The sequence below is a fragment of the Dromiciops gliroides genome, chromosome 1 (assembly GCF_019393635.1).
Source record: "Dromiciops gliroides isolate mDroGli1 chromosome 1, mDroGli1.pri, whole genome shotgun sequence".
In the NCBI taxonomy this organism is placed as follows: Eukaryota; Metazoa; Chordata; class Mammalia; order Microbiotheria; family Microbiotheriidae; genus Dromiciops; species Dromiciops gliroides.
The window spans coordinates 674,163,194-674,184,595 of NC_057861.1; the positions used below are offsets into that span (position 1 = coordinate 674,163,194).

Sequence of the window (21,402 nt, forward strand, 5' to 3'; positions counted from 1 at the left end):
TCAAATATAAAAATTATCTGGCATTCAAAGCCCATCATAACCTAGTCACCTCCTACCATTCCAGTCTTCTTACATCTTATTCCCCTACCCTGCACTCTTTGATCCAGTGACACTGGTCTCCTGGCTATTACATGAACACAACCCTTCATCTCTTGGCTCCAAATACTTTCTCTGGTTCTCCCCTACATCTGAAACGTTCTCCTTCCTCATCTTGGCCTCCTGGCTTCCTTTAATTCCCAAATAAAATCCCATCTTCTACAAGGTCTTTCTCAACCCTTCTTAATTCTAGTGCTTTCTTGTCTATACCTAGGTGGGGAACAAGACTTGATACTCAGGCTTGAGGTCATAGGAAATGGAATGATAGAAATTCCACTTCTGGTTTTGGGTTAAAATAATTTGATTCATAGATTTGAGTTTAGTGGAGTTGTGAAAGGGAGGAGTGGATAGGAAATGTTTTACTCTAATTAACTTTGCCAATTCTCATTCTTAATTCAGTAAAACCAGATGGTTTTGAACTTTTATCATGTACGTGGCATCTGTTACATAATCTCTTGTGCTATAAAGGAAAAATATAAAATTAAGCTTATTCCTTAGGGTGTTTTCCCCCTACCACCTTTTAGTTGGTTTATTAAACTATTTACTCCCCTAACCCTTGCCCTCATTTTCTCCTCTTATCAACCCTCTCTATTCCTGTTCAACTCCCTGCCAGACAAAACTGCTTGGCACATAGTAAATGCTTACTAAATGAGTTATCTTTTATCTAAGTGTTATTTTTTTGGTCCCAGTTTTGACTTTTGTTCATTTGCCTTTTGCCTTCTTTGTTCTGTGACTACTTTCCTGCCCCTCTTAACTCTTGTAACATGCTTTTATAGTTGGATATAAAAGGGTACTGGATTGGGAAACAGTGGATTAAGGTTAAAATTTAGGATCTGCAATTTGCCTGTGTGACCCCTAGACAAGTTGCTTAACATCTTTGGGTTTGGTTCCTCATTTCTTAAATGAGGGGATTGGACTATATGACCTTTAATGTCTGATCCAGCCCTAAATTTATGATACTGTTAAACATTTTCCCTTTGATTCAGAAAAAGTGCTATTCCTTGAGGTTAGGAATTACCAAGAAATCAGACTGTTTTTTGTCTTTGTATCCCCATCCCCTTGCACAGTTCTGCTCAGTAGTAGTTTAATGTTTGTTGAATTCCACCAGGAATAGAGGCCTCTTGGCCACTTGGTCATCTACTGCACCTTTTAATTGGCTTAATCTTTCTTAAGTCAGAACAGGAGGAAGGGAGTGTCCTGGTCATAGGTGGGGCTCCTGGCTATCAATCAGACCTTCCATTCACCCTATGTATATAACTCAGAAAATATTCTTATTGGATGTGCTGAGCTCCTTTTGGGCCATTCACCAGAGTCTTCAAGATTATTCTGTGGACTGAGTGACTAATTGGGGTCTCTTGAGGTTTGAAGTATATTCTACAGTTACATAATTTTTCCCCTTTTGCTTTTCTTTCCTTGAAAACTGAAAAATTTTTCTGGCTCCTAAACTTAAGGGACTGGCTTTTTAGGTCCAAAGGAAATTTGTTGAACCCCTGGGTTTATGTTCTTTTGCTTATAACTTCATGCTTTTGTGTTACTTATCAGTAATTGTAAGGGCTAAAATTCTAGCTATATTGTCTAAAATATCTAATGAGTGGTTGCCAATAAATTATAAGCTTTAGCAAGAGTTAGGCTTTTAAGCATTTATTAAGGAGAATAAGAATTTGGTAAAGAGAGAGAGAGGTCCAGATTCATCTATCTATTAAAGTGAAAGCACATTTCTAGCTTCACTCTCTGCCAGAGTCTACACAAAAGAGAGTGAGCCAGCGCACCGGCCTCCCCCTTCTTCCTCCCATAAGCCAACGTCACTTCCTGGTGCCAAAGAAAACCGCATGGTCCTGCCCTCAGAGGCCCTCTCTTTGTGTTGGAGCTTTCCTACAGTAAGTCTCCAGCAGGTGGCATCATTCCAATCGCTACATAATGCTATGGAGTTTGTTTAGATACTGTCTATGTAGTTTTGAAATGACATTGCTAACATACTCCAAGTTATGCACAGTACTTAGAATAAGGTTTTATTTCTAGTAATTGCTTAATATTTGTTAAGTGAATTGTTGCAATAATTTGAGAATTTCATTAAGGTTTAAGTTTGGTTCTTGTCTATACCTAGAGTGCCTTTATATATAGTGATTTATTTCAGCTGCAATTCCTGATAATGTGAGGGCACATCCAAAAAAAAAGTGAAATGAAAGTTAATGCCCTGCAAGGTGTCTAATTTCTGACTTGTAGCACTTATTAAACACTGAGAGTATATAGGAAAACAAATGCAGAAAAAGGTCTGATCCTTGCCTTGCGAACTTTTAAAATCGTTACCTTTTGTGCTTTATATATCTACTAGTATTAGTTTTTCAACATAATGGGCCTTGGCATCATTTAAATGTAACTTTTAAAGCCTCCAAAATTATATTCGCAAAGCCAATTTGGTATGTATGTAGCTGTGGTCAGATTTCAGGCAAAGTAGCCAAGGGTAATGTTTAAACAGGAGAGTGTTGAATTCAATCAAGTGTTGAAGAGATTGTGCTTTTTTATTTAGCAGGTCCCAAAACACAAGATGTTTAAAACTGACCTCGATTAAGATCCATGCTCTAGTGGACTGAGCACTAGACCGGAAACCAGGATACTTGGGTTCTAGGTAGAGTTTAAATTATAAACTTCAGTAAGCATCGACAAAAAGCAACATAGAAATAATTTGTGTCACCACACATTAAGCGCCTACAATGTGCAAGGCATTTTTTTAAAAAGAAGCATACAAAGTAAGGCGTAAAGTCATTAAAAACCCCTCATTTTATTTACTGTACATTTAACAAAGTAAAACTAAATAAATTAATCAATAAACTTAATCTGTGTCACCTTGGCTTTGCAGGGTTTTTTTTTAACCTTTTGTGTATATATTCTGGTTTATAAGTCTTTACATATTTTCTCTTCATATCCCACTTTTTACAGCACTTTATTATTCCATTCTGTTAATATACTGTAACTCTATTCTTTTCTAATCACTGGGCATATAAATTATTCCCAGTTTTTTGCTGTTACAAATATAGTAACTGTTCTTATACAGATAAATCCTTTTCCCTTTTCCTGTAATCTTTAGAATAAAATCTTAGTGATGGAATCGATAAGTCAAAGGGAATAATGAGTTTTGTGACTTATTTTGTTTGTATGGTGCCCCAAAAGTTGCACCAGTCTACAATCTCAGCAACAATGTAATTGTTTCCCATAATAGACCTACCGTATTCAATTGTATGCTCTGGGGCCTTGCTTTTCTGCTTCACAGCATGCTCACTACTGGGATAATCACTGAGGTGGCTCTAATATTTCCTTGGAAGGACACTGTAAAAATTCCAGAGCAACCCTATTTATTCCTTGCCACTTCTGAAAGTATGATAAAAGCTGCTTTGGAATTGGTGATAATGCATACGTGACAAGTCATTCTTTTTTTTTTTTCTTTTTTATGTTTTTAAACAAAACTCACCTTTAAATCATTGGCATCATTTGAAGCTCATGTGTTTATTATATTATGTAATAGTTTTTTTCCTTACTTTATTTCCACTTGGCATCCATTTTTATCTTTTTTAAAAAAAAACCCTAGCTTATTAATCGATTTCCTTTGTTTTTACATCATCTTTATTTTTGAACATAATCCTTCCCTCTCCCCTTCCCAGCAAGTCATCGCCCCCCCCCCCTTTTTTTTTTGGTGAGGCAATTGGGGTTAAATCACCTGCCCAGGGTCACACAGCTAGTGTCAAGTATCTGAGGCTGGATTTGAACTCCGATCCTCCTGACTCCAGAGCAGGTGCTCTATCCACTGCGCCACCTAGTTGCCCCAAAGTCATCCCTTTTTATCAAAGATTAAAAAAGAAAGAAAAAGTAGTTTAGCAAAACTAACCAGCATTTTCAACTCTCTGACAGTAAGTACAAGGAATAGTCTATACCCATAGTCCTTCACCCCAGTAGTAAAGGGGGAGGGAAATATTTTTTCAACTCTCTTCTCTTACCCAGCTTGGGCATGATTGTACATTGTCAGTTGTATTTATTTTTGTCTTTCCATTTACATTGTTACTATTGTGTCTCTTTACTTCAGTCTATCATTTCATATCTCCCATGAATCTTTGCATTTTTCATATTCATCTGCTTTATTTCTAGTTCTTTGCTATGACAAGTCCTACTACTATTACTCTTGGTTTATAAGGCACCTTCCTTTCTGTCTTCGGTGTTTTGTTGTTTTTTTTTTCAGTATTCTACAGCTCCTTCAACACTGTCTTTTTGTTATTTTTGTTAGTATTCTGGGTGGGAGGTACCAAGAGTTGAAATTTTTATCTCATTTGCACTCCTCTCATAGTTGTAAATCACAGTATTTTGTATGATTGTATCTTAGTTTTTATTATATGTACATGAATTAGTATTTTTCTTTTTTTGGTAAATGCTTCTAATTTGTACTCTTTGCTAACTTTCACTAAGACCGCCATATCCTGCTTGTGCTACTCTGCTTTCCTGAGGTTTTGCCAGACAGTCAGTTATGGAATATTGAGAGGCTAAATGAGGGCTTTTCCAAAGATGTTCAGAGAAAATAGTATTTCAGCTTTGGGATTTATACTATCTATTTAAAATTGTGTTGGTGAAGAAAAAGAATTAGTGGTGACTTTCTTTTCATTTCTTTAGAAACTGGTGATTTGGAGGGACATATAAAACTACTAGCTTAGGGGATTTAGCTGAACCTTTCTATACAGGTACTTAGTCTCCTGGTTAATAAAGAGAGAAAGTCATGGGTCTGTCTAAGTATACACACCTTTACAACATATGGAACTAAACTGGTCTGGGCAGGAATTTTCCAGATGGTGGAGCTGCTTTCCTTGTGTGCATTTGAGATGACATTTGCAGTTGGAGTCCTAGCATTTCTGCTAGGTTTTGATGAAGGAATTGTTAGAGCCCAGATTTAGACCTAAAGAAGACGGAGATGCAGCTTCTTAGAGTTTGGAAGCCAACATACAGATCAAAAGCCATTTACCCATTCTATTAATTACACATTTCAGAATTTTAAAATTTGCCTATTCTTCATTTAGCATGAATCATATTAAGCTTTTAAAAATTAGCATCTTTGACTATTAAGAAGAAGCCAAAGTGGGGCGGCTAGGTGGCGCAGTGGTTAAAGCACCGGCCCTGGATTCAGGAGTACCTGAGTTCAAATCCAGCCTCAGACACCTGACACTTACTAGCTGTGTGACCCTGGGCAAGTCACTTAATCCCCATTGCCCTGCAAAAAAAAAAAAGAAGAAGCCAAAGTGAGTAAAACTGAAAAACCAGTAAGACTCTTAGATAATAGCCATCACTCTCCTCTTTGTTAAGGGGTGGAGAGGGGAACCAGTAGGATAGAATGCTATCTACATTGTCAGAGGAGTTCATTGTATCTGGTGTTTTAGTTTAGCTGGTTTTGTTTTTTGGTTTTGACAAGAGGGAGGGATCAGTTCTTCAGAGCAGGTATTTCCAAAAATGACTGTGAAATCTTTGGCTAGTAAAGAAAGTGCTACCCATGTCAGTATGAGCTGTTCACTAATCAAAATTAGCCATGACTTTTGAGGTTAAATTTTACTTTCACAAAAAATTTAAATTAAAAAATTTATTATTGTATGACTTTAAATAAAATCAGACTTCCCTCTTAAGAGACAGAAGTGGATAGTGAGTCAGTCTCATAGCTAAGAAGATCTGTGTTCAAGTCCCTTCTCTAATACATACTGACTTTGTGAACCTGTACAAATTATGTAATCTCTAAGTACACTAGGCTACTAAGACTTAAATTTTCAGAGAAATTGCCAAACTGCATTGGTACAGGGAACTTCATTACCTCAGAGTTCCCCATACCAGTGAAATCACAGGTCCAGTTCTCTTTTTCCTCTGATATTAGCTAAATGCCAGTATTACTTTTAACTATTAGACTAGAGATGATTTGGACTGTAGATACACCTGGGTCCCATTTTGCATGGTTAAAAATTTATTAAGCCTCTGATTCATAGATGTTTAGAGGCTAGAAGTAGATGTTAGGGATCATTTAACACCCTTTACTATATTTTGTTTAAAAGTAAAGGAAGTGGGGCAGCTAGGTGGCGCAGTGGATAGAGCACTGGCCCTGGATTCAGGAGGACCTGAGTTCAAATCCAGACTCATACCCTTGACTTTTATGAGCTGTATGACCCTGGGCAAGTCTCTTAACCCTCATTACCCCCAGAAAAAAAAGAAGAAGAAAGGAGGTGATTGGTGGGTTTTTCAATTTCTATTTTACCTTCTGGTTCTGGAATATCAGGGCATTTTTCCATGACAGTTTCTTGGAAGATGACGTCTAGGCTCGATTTTTGATCATAGCTTTCAGGTAGTCCAGTAATTTTCAAATTATCTCTCCTGGATCTATTTTCCAAGTCAGGTATTTTTCCATTGATATATTTCACATTGCCTTCTGGTTTTTCAGTCTTTTGGTTTTGCTTTATTGCTCCTTGATTTCTCATAAATTTTTAAGGATTTGTTTTCTTCAGAGAGTTTTTGTACCTCCTTTTCCATTTGGCTAATTTGGCTTTTCAAGGCATTCTTTTCCTCATTGACTTTTTGTACCTCTTTGTAGTCTGGTTATTAAAATGTTATTTTCTTTAGTATTTTTTTTTGTGTCTCCTTTACCAAGTGTTGACTCTTTTTTCATAATTTTCTTGCATCACTGTCATTTCTCTTTCCATTTTTTCCCCTACCTCTATTAATTTCCAAAGTCCTTTTTGAGCACTTCTGTGGCCTGAGACCAATTCACATTTTTCTTGAAGGCTCTGGATGTAGGAGCTTTGACTTTGTTATCTTCTTCTGAGGATGTATTTTGATCTTCCTTGTCACTATAGAAACTTTCTATGGTCAGCAATTTTTTCTGTTTGCTCATTTTCCCAGCCTATTTCTTGACTTTTAGCTCTTTGTTAAAGTGGGGTACTGTTTCCAGGGTGGAGGGCACACTGTCCTAAGCTTCAGGAGATTTGTGCAGCTGTTTTCAGAGATACCTCTAGGAATTTGTAAATTTTTAGTTTTTCCAAGGTGGTATGGTTTTTTTTTTTCTTTTTTGGTGGTATGATTTAAGGAGATATGTTTACTACTCTCCTTGCCTTTGCTCTGATCTGCAAGCAACCATAGGCCTGCTTTTCTGCCCCAGAACTATGAACAGAGTCCCACTACACTGTGGCCACAAACTCCAGGGTGCTTGTGCTCCTCCCCTGCCTGAGACTATCACCCATGACTGTGACCTGGATGGGAGTATGGGCAAAACAACAGGGTCCTGCCTCAGTGCTGGCAAAGAGATTCCTGTAATCTTCTGGTCATTTGTTCAACTCCCTTTCCATCTGTGGGCAGAGTTCCAGAAGTAGTTGCTGCTGTTGCTGATTCAAAGGCTCCCAAGACCTGTTCTTGGTTTGCTGGGGCTAGGGCTGGTTCTTTGCTAGACGGTGCTCTACTCTCATCCTGGTACAACAGATCTTTCCTGCCGAATCTTATTCTTAATCTCTGAGGTGCATGAACTCCCATGAGTCTAAAGCAGGGTGTCATGACCTTTGATGGGAAAAAAGATTGTCTTTATTTTTACTAAACTCTAAATGAAATTTGGCATGTCCTTTAATTATTAATTAGCAAAAAGAATTTCGATAAGGTATCAATAGATTTAATGAAAAGGCTCCATACCACAAAAAAAGGTAAAACCCAGCTTTAGAACATGACTGGTTGGTATTTAATGCTTAGTACTTGCTTTGTTTTTGTTCACATTGCTAGGAGCAGAGAGATGTTTTATTTTTATGCTTATAAACAATTACAATTCTTAAAATTTTTTATGATTTTTGGAAAAATCAACTTATGGGACATTTAAAGTAATGCTATGGGGGGGGGTGGTGGCTAGGTGGTGCAATGGATAAAGCACCGGCCCTGGATTCAGGAGTACTTGAGTTCAAATCCAGCCTCAGATACTTGACACTAGCTGTGTGACCCTGGGCAAGTCACTTAACCCCCATTGCCCTATAAAAATAAAAAAACCCCAAAACTAAAGTAATGCTATGTTTATATTCTGTTTGTGCCTGGTTACAGTAATATTAAATGCTAGAGGAGGATTTGAACCTATGTTCAAGTTCTTCACCCTTTATACAATGCTCTATATCTTTGATTACTTGCAGCTTCCTTCCTATATTTCAGTGTTAAGAGGTCCAAGCTGCAGTAGGATACTTTTGCTTTCCATTGTTCTTCTGGTACTATAATCTTCATGTCATAAACCCCTTCTCTGTGCTAGTTGCAGTTGATTTCTTGCTGGCTTAAGGCCTACTGGCTTAGCTTCCCCTGTATACTTGTTTTCTTTGATTTTTTTTTTTTTTTTGGTGAGGCAATTGGGGTTAAGTGACTTGCCCAGGGTCACACAGCTAGTAAGTGTTAAGTTTCTGAACTCAGGTACTCCTGACTCCAGGGCCGGTGCTCTATCCACTGCGCCACCTAGCTGCCCCTTCTTTGACTTTTGACAGATTGTGGGAGAAGGGAGAGGAGGAATGGTAAGAAACACATTTATTCCTTTGACTTTGTTCCCGTCAATCTCTTCAAAGTCCTTTTGGAACGCTTCTATGGCCAGTTCATATTTTTCTTAGAAGCTTTGGATATAGGATCCCTGATGTTGCTGTCCTCTTCTGAGGATGCACCTTGATCTTCCTTGTTACTAAAGATACTTTCTTTGGTCTGCATCTTTCTCTGCTCATCTTGCCCATCTTTTACTTGACTTTTAACTCCTTCTTAAAGTGGGGCACTGTTTCCAGGATGTACTGTCCCAAGCTTCAGGGGGTCTAAGGTGATATGATTTAAGGAATGGCCAGTTCTTCACTCGCCTGGCCTATTCTCTGGTTCATAGATAACCCCAGGCCAACTTGTAATTTACCAGGCAGCAAAGCCTTGCTTGTTGTGGTTGTTAGCTCCAGTGAGCCTGTGCCCCTCCCCCACCTCAGCCTCCTGCCACTCAAGCCTACTTCCTGGTTTCCAGAAAGGGTGAAACCCAAGTTCCGACTCAGCGCCAGCAGAGACCCCTGCAATCTCCCCCTGGCCAACTGTTCAGTCCTCTCACCAGACTGTGAGCTTCGTTTCAGACTACACTGTTGCTGCAGCTGATTCAGAGGCTCCAGGGGTCTCTTTCTCTGGTTTGGCCTGCCTGGGATTGGATCTGTGTCAGCATGACCATGGGCTTGGGCTCCACTCCTGCCCATACACAGCAGCCCCTTCCTACCGACTTTCTAAGCTGTCTTTGGCTGGAAAATGGTTTCAGTCAATTCTGTTGTGGGTTCTACTGCTTCAGGAATTGTCCTATGGCATCATATGGAGATTTTTTGGAGTGATCATGTTGCAAGTTCCTTTCCTCCGCCAAATTGGCTCTGCCCCCAGGATGGGTAGTTTCAAGAACTGTTCCTGTCAGTCTCAAAAAAACCTTTTGTTGCTACTTTTTAATGTCTCCAATAGTTTGTTTCCCTATACGTCCTTTAAAGTTTACACCTTATCTAAGGATCTTGTTGGCACCTCCTTTTATCTGGAGGCTTGCTTCATTGTATATTTTGCTGAAAATTTCCTCTGTGTTCTGGAAGCCTTTTTTTACCTTCCAGTACTTTAACTGTTTTCCAAAATAGAATGTTTTTAGATTATATTGGAAAAATACTATGTGAATTATGGTGGCTGCACGATGTTCTGTACTATGGTTGAGCTTTGGATTGTATCTTTTTTTTGGTAGCTCTTTATGAGGGAATGAGGAAAAGAATGCCTTGAAAAGTCGAATTAGCCTAAATGATGGGCCAGTCTCCTTTTATTTTCATTTGGCACAGTAATTGAGTCTTTTTTTTTTAAACAGTAATTGAGTCTTTTTTTTTTTTTTTAGTGAGGCAATTGGGGTTAAGTGACTTGCCCAGGGTCATACAGCTAGTAAGTGTTATGTGTCTGAGGCCGGATTTGAACTTAGGTACTCCTGACTCCAGGGCCAGTGCTCTATCCACTGTGCCACCTAGCTGCCCAGTAATTGAGTCTTAAAGGAGCACTAGACATATTTGTAATGCATGGTATCAAAGAGCAAGATTCCCTGGGCAAATGAGTACTCTCTTTGAACTGGGAATATTGTCTACATTTTGTTCAGTACCTTTTTGCATGTATGATACTAGTCTAGGAAATACGCAAAGACAGTGGTTTTGCATTTTGATTTTAGATGCATTTGATTTTGTCTACCTGAAATATGAACTCTTGGGTTAAATGGCCCTAAATTTCTCCCTCTTCTCCTTTTCAGTTGTTCTACATATAAATAGAGGATATTAAAAACATACACAGAACGCTGATGGAAAGATTTCCAGTGGGTGGAGGCTGGGACAGCAGTGATGCCAGTATCTGTCTATTGATGGACTACAGTATGTGCTCACTGTAGGAAGATTCTGTCCTTGCTTACAAGACATTCATAGTTAAGACAAGGCAGATGCAGGAGGACTCATTTTTGCCAAGTGTGCAGAAAGTTTATCTCTTCAGAGGACTGTAGAGTTAGCTAAGTTTTGCCCCTCCTTTCTTTGCTTGCTAAATTTGGAGTACTTAGTCACTTGTAAGAAATAAATACCGAGTTGGTGATTTTCCAGGCAGCAGGCTGAACTGCTATTGCTTGTGGGTCAGGGTGTGTCTTTTAAGTGTTGTTTAGTGAAGGAAAAGCCTTCAGAATAATTGTGTAACTTTTTGGTGGGACAACTGTTTGATCATAGGTACAGACTAGATATTATATTGATTTTGTTTGGGATTGTGAGAGTAGAATAGAAGCTATTTTGGGACCATGTAAACCTTGTGTTGTCTTACCATCATATGATTTGAGGTTTAGACATAAAAAGAACCGTTGAAGTAATCTAGTACAGTGATGATAAACTGAAAAAGAAATGAGGGCCAGCCACTAAACTGTTTTTTTATAGTGTTATTTTGTTAAATATTTCCCAATTACATTTCATTGGTTAGGGCTGCATGCTGCCATGTATTTGATACCTCTGATCTAATCTGATCTCTTTTACAGTCATATCTGCTAGCCCTTTCATTGTCTGAGGATGTAGTTCATCCGGGCCAGGTAATCATTAGGTACATAGCTCTCCTTATCTATCTTTTAGTTGTTTTTTTTTTTGTTTGTTTTGTTTTGTTTGTGAGGCAATTGGGGTTAAGCGATTTGCCCAGGGTCACACAGCTAGTAAGTGTTAAGTGTCTGAGGCTGTATTTGAACTCAGGTCCTCCTGAATCCAGGACCAGTGCTCTATCCACTGCGCCACCTAGCTGCCCCCTTATCTTTCTTTTAAATAAACTAGTAATCATTTTTGTTTGAATAATTCCATTGCGAAGTTCATTTTTCTTAGCATGAAAAACAAGCCAAATAAGAAATGAGCAACCCTGCTCTTCTTTCTTGTTAGTTGTCATTGACTTAACCATTGAAAACAGCAGTCCCAGCCCTTATTTGGTCATCTTCCTTGCCCAAATATAGCTTAAAAAACTCATTTCTTTTTTCTTTAGCTTTCCTTGGCAACCTCTGCTTATTCTGAGATTTAGCAATATTTGACATTTTTTTGTCATTTAAAAAATCCTTTTACTTGTTCTATCTTCTGTCATATCCTTTTAAAATCTAATTTGATTGGTGAGTTCCTTGAACATCTACACTGTACTTTTTGTAACTCTTTTTTCCTCATCAGAATTGTTTCCATTCGTGCCTTTAGAAATTAGTTCTTGATTTTCCTAGTTGTCCTGGGCTAACTTAATGGATTATTCTTTATTCTTCTTCTGAACCCTTTGAAATCTCTTTTTCCTTCATAGGTAGGATTCAGTAATACTGTGTTAAATTTTATCTTTTATCTTTCAAGATTTATCATTACAGTTTTATAATTTTTTTTAAGTGAGGAAATTAGGGTTAAGTGACTTGCCCAGGGTCACACAGCTAGTAAGTGTTAAGTGTCTGAGGCCAGATTTGAACTCAGGTCCTCCTGACTTCAGGGCCAGTGCTCTATCCACTGCACCACCTAGTTGCCCCTTATAATGTTTTTAAATGTCATTTTTTATATTACTATGGTCATTATGTAAATTATTTTCTTATTTTTCTGTATATTAGGTCACTTAAATCTTCCCAAGATTGTTAGAATTCTTCATATTTGTCATCTTCTATGTGAAATAATATTCCATTCATCTCTGTGTGTGTCTATGTATGTATCACAGTTTAGCTGTTTTCCAGTGGGACCATATTTCTAGTTTTTAAAAAAACTACTGCTCATAGTGTTGTTACAAATTACAGTGCCACAGTTTGAATATTCCAGTATAATTCCAAATTACTTTTCAGAACAGTTGACCCAATAATGATTTCTTCAACATTGTATCCATGAATATGTGCCTGTCTTCCTATTTCCCATGCAACTTTTATAATTTTTCATTTCTTGTTATCTTTTCCTATATGGTCTGAGGGGAAATAGCTGTACTAATTTTTGTTTTTCTTAGTTACTTAGAGCAGTCCTTCATTTGTTTATCAATAGTTTCATTCCTTCTTTTGAAAACTGCTTGTTCAAATCCTTTGACCATTCATCATTTGGTGAGTGATCTGCCTCAATTTTCTTTGTGGCACGCTGTATGTGGTGTAAGGTTACCATTGTTTCCCTGCTTTGTCCCAAGGATAAACCTTTGACAGGATTACCTTCTGCCGGTACTTTCAGAGGCTCTAGATCTTACTTAGGTAGACAGTCTTGACCTTTAATAATAGTCCTCACAATATTTCAGCTCGTACCCATCAGATTGACTGAGTTAACCAAAAAGGAAAATGACAAATGCTGGAAGGGACTGTGGGAAAACAGGTATATTAATGCACTCTTGTAGCTTTGAATTGGTCCAGCCATTCTGGAAAGCAGTTTGGAACTATGCCCAAAACACAAGCTGTGCATACCCAGTGATACTGTTGCCGGGTCTCTACCATAAAGAGATCAAAGAAAGATGAAAAGGACCTGTATGTACCAAAATATTTATAGCAGCTTTTTTTTGTGGTGGCAAAGAATTAGAAACTGAGGGAGGTGCCTATCAATTGGGGAATGGCTGAACAAGTTATGGTATAATTATTTGTCCTGTAAGAAATGATGGTAGACAAGGTTTCAGAGAAACCTGGGAAGATTTGTATGAACTGATGCAGAGTGAAGTGAAACAGGGTAACAGTTTATATATATATATATTGGGGGGGGCAGAGGGGAATGGGGGTTAAGTGACTTGCCCAGGGTCACACAACTAGTGTCAAGTGTCTGAGGCCGGATTCGAACTCAGGTCCTCCTGTATCCAGGGCTGGTGCTTTATCCACTGCACCACCTAGCTGCCCCCAAAATTAATATAGCCACAGTGTTATAGCTTAGATATTTCAGTCATATTATTATGGAAAATACAAAGGCAAAGACACGGTCCTCCATTTAATATAGCTTATATGTTTGGGTCACACAACTAAGGAGAATACAAAGACAAGTCAGTCACAGTATTGTTAAGTCATACAGCCTTATAAGACTAGGGAACTCTGATCAGCACAGTGACCAAATACATTTCCAGAAAAATTGTTCTTAATTCTGCTACAAAGTTCTTAATGTAGAAAAGTGAGGCTTATCAGCACCAAGGGAATCATTTTTTGGTTATAAAAACTCAAATAATATTTTATGGCATGGCAGGATTACTATTTACATTAGTTAAGAGTAGTACTCATACTGTTGAAATCAAGGATATTTTGGAAGTTAATCAAAGTAAGTTTGTACATGCAAGCTTAATGAGTGGAGAGATGAGTGCTTATGTTGTCATGAGGTAATGGCAGCCTTCTTGCTTATGTGAGAAGAAATCTGTATTCTGATGTTGATCAAAATTTCTTTTTTTTTCTTTCAGTTTCTGAAGACCTGCTGGGATGGAACAGGTGTGCCGAAGCTGAGATAATAGAACCCACTCCACGTTGTTAGCCGGTGTCCTATAAATTTTTGGCTTTAATATAATTGGAAATTGTAATGAGTATGACTGTTGGATTTGTACTACTGTCCCCTCTTTGGGGGAGGACCTTTTTTATTCTTCTAATGATTGCTTCCGCTCAGTCCCACTGGCCCAGTGAACCCTCTGAAGTAGTAAGGGACTGGGAAAACCAGTTAGAAGCATCAATGCATTCAGTGCTTTCTGATCTTCGAGAGACTATCCCAGCTGTTGTGGGCATTCCAGATGGCATAGCTGTGGTAGGTCGCTCATTTCGAGTTGCCATTCCAACAGATTTAATCGCTTCCAATGGAGAAATAATTAAGGTGAGATTGAATTTATGTGGTAAAAATGAGCAAATGTTTCTAACATTCATTTCATTTTTAGTTTCATTTTTAGATCTTTGATCTTGCAGCTTTTAAGTAACATTCTGATTACTATATAGCTTCTAAATTCTTCTAAGTCAGAGGTTCTCAAAGTATGGTCTGAGGACCCCTGGGCATCCCCACGATCCTTATAGGGGTTCCACAAGGTCAAAACTATTTTCACATTAATAGTAAGATGTTATTCACCTACTAAAATATTCCTTCCTTTTCCAACTACATATCTGTTTAAGGCCAGATTTTTTAAATATTCTTTTATCTGAAACAACCCATCCCAACACTTTGAATGCAGAAGCAGCTATGAGAATTCATCTGCTTTTTATTAAGCCAGGGATTAAAGAGATTTGCAAAAATATGTAAAACAGTGTCACTTTTCTCACTAAATTATTTTTGTTTTGGAATATAACTTTTCATAAAAGTGTAATTCATGTTAATATGTAATGGGTTTATTTTCATTTTTAAATACTTAAATTTTTTCAGTCTTAATTTTTATTATGGCATATATCCATAGATATAAGCCCCATAAACAAAGGCTCTTTAGATTTTTCAATTTTTAAGGGTGTAAGGGAGTCCTGAGACCAAAAAATTGGAGAACTGCTACTTTAAGTTAACAACAACAACAACAAAAAAGATAATGTAACAACATTTTAAGAAGAGGGAGTTCTTGTAAATGTACTGACTCTTTTATTATTGACTTATCAAAATCTGAAAAAATCTGGTTAGTTATACCTATTTAATTGAAGATGCTTATCTCATGGAAAGAATTTTGCATGTTTTGGGCTTTGATTTCAGCATTTGTAGAGAGTGATCAGTTAGGGTGCTTTCACTCTTATTTTGTTCTTTTTCACTTCCATGATAAAGAACCATGAATTTACTTATCTAGATTTAGAGCTGTAAGGGTCCTTAGAGAGCATCTACTCCACAGCTGTCAAACTTGTAACCTGTAACACTCTTGAGTGCTGCCGAACCAGATTAAATGTAATTGGGAAACATTTAATAAAATAAATAAAAAGACAGGAAAGTACAGATAATATTAATATGTGTTTTTCTAAGTCAATATATGGCCTACAGGGATCCTAATGCACAATTTAATGGCCCCCATAAGTATTTGTCTGGCACTACTGATCTCTACCTCTTTCATTTTACCAATTAGGAAACTGATCTCAAGAGGGGAAGTGACCTGCCAAGATCCCACACGAAGCAACATAATCTAGCGCGGGGACCAATTTTTAATTGGGGAATGTTAGCTAAGCGGCTTGCCGCAATATTGGGACAAGGAAGGAGACAGCCTCCCTCAAAACAGAGCAGGATTTATTTAACAAGAACGAACTTAAAAAAAAACAAACCACAACACAAACAGGATCAGTAGGATTAAGGGAAAGGAAATAAAATGCAGAAAGGGAAATTATAGAACCTGAATAACACCACTGCCCAGGAATCAGCAGAACACACAGCAGCATCCTGTCGCCTTCCAGCTTCAAGCTAGAATGGCGGAAATCCTCCCTTCTTCCCAGCAGACCCCAGGCTGACCACATACAGCCCCATGCCAGTTGGCTGGCCACTCTAACAGTCACATGACTGCCCTCACTAGGCTTCTAATCATTATAATTTTGCCAGGCCCATGTAGGTGTCGGTGAGTGGTGATGACATGAGGTGTCAGCACCATGGCAATGGCTACAACCAGTGGGTGGAGCACTGTGCGGCCCGCGGAGCCCCCAAGCCAGTGTGCATGCTGAGGTCTCCTCAAACTCCAGCCAAAAGATGGTGCCATAAAAACCTCAAATAACAATTAATTCTTTACACTAGATTAGAATGACTGTAAAAAAAACTGGCACATTCTGATAAAACGAAGGATTTACATGAGAACAAAATTTAGATTTAACATTTAAACTAAAGCAACAGCTAAAAGTCCCTCTTTAAAGACAAAGCAGAAGGGTTACTTGCAGAGTTAATCAGAAAAGTAAGCTAACAAGTCATAGCATAACTGAACTAAAATTTCGAGAAGAGGACTTTCCATGGAACATTCATTCCTCCTGGGTAGGGATTTTCAGGACCTCAGAATTTCCTCTGTGTGGCTACTCTTTATCTGAAGGGTAGTTTATATACATCTAGAATTATACGTGTTCCATCAAGTACTACCTCTTCATTGCCTGAGTTTCAGGATGTGCTATAAATATATTGAGCATAATACTTCATTATAGTATTTGTCATTTAAGCTCTGAGTTTAGACTTCCTTCGTATTTCAGGAGTAGTATTTATAATACTTGAGATCTTTTTGGGGGTGGGGGAGGAAGCCTAGGTTTGGGATTTCAGAGGGAAAAAGTGACTATAAACTGGTACTGCAACAGCTTTCTGCCCATTCCAGTTTGGGAAGAGCTCTTAGAAGTAAGGAATTAGTCACAAAAGCTACTTTTGAATACTTAGACTTCTGATCTTGAATGTCTTAAAACAAAGAGCTATGGAACTAGAAGGGACCTGAGGTAGTCCAATAGTTATCTGGTAGAGGGGATTCCAAGCTGGCTAACCTAGATGCGTATTTTAAAGCCTCTTTTAGTAGTAAATCATCCAAGGAACCTAATGACCCTCACTCTCAGAAAAGCTTTACTTATCTTGAACCTCAGTATTTCTCTTAGTGGAATTTAAATCCATTTCTTCCTTTTCTGTGAAGCTAGAATCCTAAACTTTTCATAACAAAGGGCTCGGTAGAAGAAACATCTTATATCCTTTGAGTAAAGGAGTACCCATGTACTTTTCCTTTATCTGAATGTTACTTTAGAAGGCTGAAAGTTTTTCTATGCTAAGACTAGATAAAATGGGCTAGTTATGAGAGATTTCAAAGCTTAGAAAGGAGTGGAGAAGGTGGGAATGGGATCATCAAATTTTTTTTCCCTGAGGAATTTTTCTTTGTGAAAAAATTGATTTTGGGATTGTGAGACTTTGGTGCATGAAGAATAAAATATTCAGAGTGTCTAAAGTAGCCATTGCTCCCCTAAAAGTGATTTCTAAAAATTCTGGAATAAAAAGAGTTTTCTTTAAAACTACCTTTTGCCTCATATTGGTAACTTTTCCTGAGAATCCAAGAAAATACTCAAAGGTTTTTCCTCTCAGGATTGAAATGTTGACTTTTAGCCTTTACCCTTTTTTTCCTTTTCTTTTCTTTTTTATAGTGGATATTTGACATGCAAGCTATTACTGGTTAAATTGTAAATTGCTTGAATATAATATAATAACAAGATTTTACATGCAGATCTAGAAGGCAGCTTGGTCTAACCCTGCCCCCCCCCTTCATTTTATATTCAAGGCATCTGAGGTCCAGACAGGGTAAGGGATTTGCCTAAGACGATCCCAGTAGCAGAGCTAGGTTCTAATGTCATTTTTCTGGCTCCCAAATCCAGTGTTTCCTGCCTGAGATGAGAGTAGGAATAGCACCTTTCAATACAAACAACAAAAAAACTTTGATAGTTTAATATACTATTTCTAGTATTGTTTCTATACCCAATTCAAAGCACAGTCTCCTCAGATCCTATGAACTTTGAGGAAGAGTGGCTATTTCAGAATGTATTTATTAGGTTTTGCTCCTGAGTTCAGGGGTAAGGAACCTGGGAAATCTTTCTGACATCTCTATTGGAAAGAAAGATATTTAAGTAAGAAAGAATCATTGGTTGGAGATACAACAAAATATAAGTCTACTTTTACAAAATATAAAAACCTCTGATTGTTCATTTCAATTAGCAATGAGAAGAAATTGGGGCCATTAGATAAAGTGAGATAAGAGTGTGACATGATGAAAAAATCGCATTAAAGTTTATGAATACTGTCTGTCTGTGTCACATTTCTACCAAGAGGCTGCATTGCATGGTTTAATGGGAAGAAGAGTGGACTCAAGGTTAGGAGATCTGCATTCTCATCCCAGCTATTCCATTAACTCATTGTATAACCTGGGGCAAAGCACTTTTTGGACTTAATTTTCCTCATCTATAACATGAAAGCATTAGATGAGATGTTCATTGTCAAGTTTCTTCCAGTTCTGTGATTCTATAATGTTATGCATTGGCATTTGTGAAAAATCCTGAATAATACCATCCAAAGACATTCAGTGGGTCCAGGGGCTGTTACTGACCAACAGCATTCTTTTCCTAGTGTATTCAACTTATTTAAGTTCAACAAACACTGATCAAGCACTTGTTATGTGCAGGGCACTATGCCAGGCTCTGGAAATATAAAGATGAACAGTCCCTGATCTCAAGTAGTTTATTTAAATATTGAGACAGAAAGAGGTTTAGGAAAACTAAGACAGATGGGAAAGATGAAAGGTTAGGAGGTTGTGATCTGTGAAGGGAATTTCATAGTTCTGGATCATAGAGTGAGATCACAGAGTTTGACCCTCCCTTCTTGTGTGTGACATAGGTAGAATGAAGGTACAAATCATAGGAATTAACAGTGCCAGTGTGTTTGAGGGGACATTAATGTAAATATTGGAGTTTCTTAAGTATGAAGACAGGACTTACAATAGATGTGAGCCAGATACTAAACTGCTAAGAAAGGAGAGGAAAGAACTTGGAGCATTCTGGATGACTGTGACCAGGATCAACACTGGGGTGAACCTCAAGTGATTCTGGTAGAGGAAGAGACTGAAAGTGACAATAATGAACAAACAATGAATATATCTACTCCTTGTGGTCTTATTTGTTGGGGGGGGGGAGTCAGAGGATCAGTGGAGTACTGAAGAAGGTGTTTATGGATGCAGTGTCTTCTAGAAGGTCAGACTTCTTTCAGTGCCAGATGGAAGGTACAAAAGGTGAACAGATCCCAGAATAGTCGGTCAATAAATATTTATTAAATGCCTACTATTTTCCAAGTACTGTGATAAAGCACTGGGTATACAAAGAATGTCAAAAGATAGTCCCTGCTAATAACTTACAGTCTAATGGGGAGATAACCTGCAAACAATATGTTAAAACAAGCTATGTATGGGGCAGCTAGGTGGCACAGTGGATAGAGCACTGGCCCTGGAGTCAGGAGGACCTGAGTTCAAATCCGACCTCAGACACTTAACACTTACTAGCTGTGTGACCCTAGGCAAGTCACTTAACCCCAATTGCCTCACACACACACACACACAAAAACAAACCACACACACAAGCTATGTATGCCAGATAAATTGTAGATAGTCAACAGAAGGAAAGCACTAGAATTAAGAGGGATTGGTAAAAGTTTCCTATAGAAGGTGAGATTTTAACCATGATTTGAGGGAAGTCAGGAGGTGGAGATAAAAAAAAAGAGTTTTCCATGTATGGGTGACAGCTGTGAAAGTGGCTCAAGTCTGGAGGTGAAGTGTTTTGTGTGACATATGGCAAGGAGGTCAGTGTCATATACCTGGATGTTGGTGTAAGGTAGAAAAAGATTAGAAAGATGAGGAGGCCCTCATCTTTTGAAGGCTAGATGATTTTATATTTTATCCTGGAAGTAGGGTGACATGATCATACCTGTCTTTTAGGAAGATCATTTCTGCATCTGAGTGGAGGATGGACTGGACTGGGGAGAGAATTGAAGCAGGGAGACCAATCAGAAAACTATTGTGAAAGTACAGACATGAGGTGATGAGGACCAGCACCAAGGTGATGACAGTGTCAGAGGAGAGAAAGGGGTATATGTTAGAGATGTTGTGAAGGTAGAATTGACAGGACTTGGTAACTGATTGGATATGGGTGATGAGAGTGAAGAGTCAAGGATGACACCTATTTTGTGAGTCTGGGTGACTGGGAGGATTGCAGCACCTTTGACAGTCATTGAACAATTAGAAAGAGGGGAATAATGAGTTCAGTTTTGGATATGTGGAGTTTAAGATGTGTTCAAGACATTTCTTTTGAGATATCTAATAGGAGTTTGGAAATGTGAATCTGGAGGTCAGCAAAGAGGTTTCAGGGTGTTAAGGCTAAAATTCTAGCTAGTCTGTCTAAAATATCTAATGAGTGGTTGCCAATAAATTATAAGCTTTAGCAAGAGTTAGGCTTTTAAGCATTTATTAAGGAGAATAAGAATTTGGTAAAGAGAGAGAAAGGCCTACATTCATCTATCTATTAAAGGGAGAGCGCATTTCTAGCTCCGCTCTGCCAGAGTCCACGAGAAAGAGAGTGAGTCAGAGCGCCAGGCTCCCCCTTCCTCCCACAAGCCAACGTCACTTCCTGATGCCAAAGAAAAGATGCATGGTTTTGCCCTCAAAGACCTTCACCTCATGGGCGGAGCTCTTCTATAGTAAGTCTCCAGCAGGTGGTGTCATTCCAATCGTTACAAGGGGCAGATAAGTAGATTTGAAAGTCAGCAGCATAGAGATGATAATGGAATCTAGGGGAGCTGATGAGATCATGAAATGAATAGTATAGAGGGAGAAGAGGATCTACAACAGAGCCTTGTGGAAACACCCACAGTTAGGGCAAAGGAGACCGGGAAGGAGTGGTCAGAGAGGTAGGAGGAAGAACAGGAGAAAGTAGTGTCCGCAAAACCTTGAAAAAAGAGAATTGAGGAGAAGAGGGTGGTTGGCAGTGTCAAAGGCTGCATGTGGAAAAATAAAAAAAGAAGAAGTGAGAAAAGGTCTTTAGATTTGGCAGTTAAGAGAGATTTAGTAACTTTGGAGAGAACAGTTTCAATTTAATGATGAAATTAGGAATCAGACTGTAGTAGAGGGTTAAGAGAATGAGGGGAAAGGAGATGGACGTACCTATCATAGATTGCCTTTTTCAGGGAGTTTAGCCACGAAAGGGAAGAGAGATAAAGGATGATATTGGGAGTGAATAGATCAAGTGAGAGGTTTTATGGTGGAGGAGACAGGTATGTTTGTAGACAGTAGGGAAGCAGCCAGTAAAGAAGGAGAAAGTGAAGATAAGTAAAAGAGTAAGGATGATAAAGAGGGCAAATTGAATCCCAGAAGGTGAGATGGAATGGG

The 21,402-nt window shown here is 38.3% G+C and overlaps 1 protein-coding gene across 4 annotated transcripts in view; it reads left to right on the forward strand.

Annotated features, from left to right (window-relative positions):
- The window catches only part of DAG1 (dystroglycan 1), a 97,880-nt gene that overhangs the window by 45,678 nt on the left and 30,800 nt on the right, over positions 1-21,402 (forward strand). For all 4 annotated transcript variants that reach the window (XM_043971974.1, XM_043971956.1, XM_043971947.1 and 1 more), the window contains one exon: positions 14,002-14,402. In XM_043971974.1, coding sequence (XP_043827909.1) covers positions 14,118-14,402 — 285 coding nt within the window. In that variant the 5' untranslated portion in view covers positions 14,002-14,117. The remainder of the gene's footprint in view (positions 1-14,001; positions 14,403-21,402) is intronic.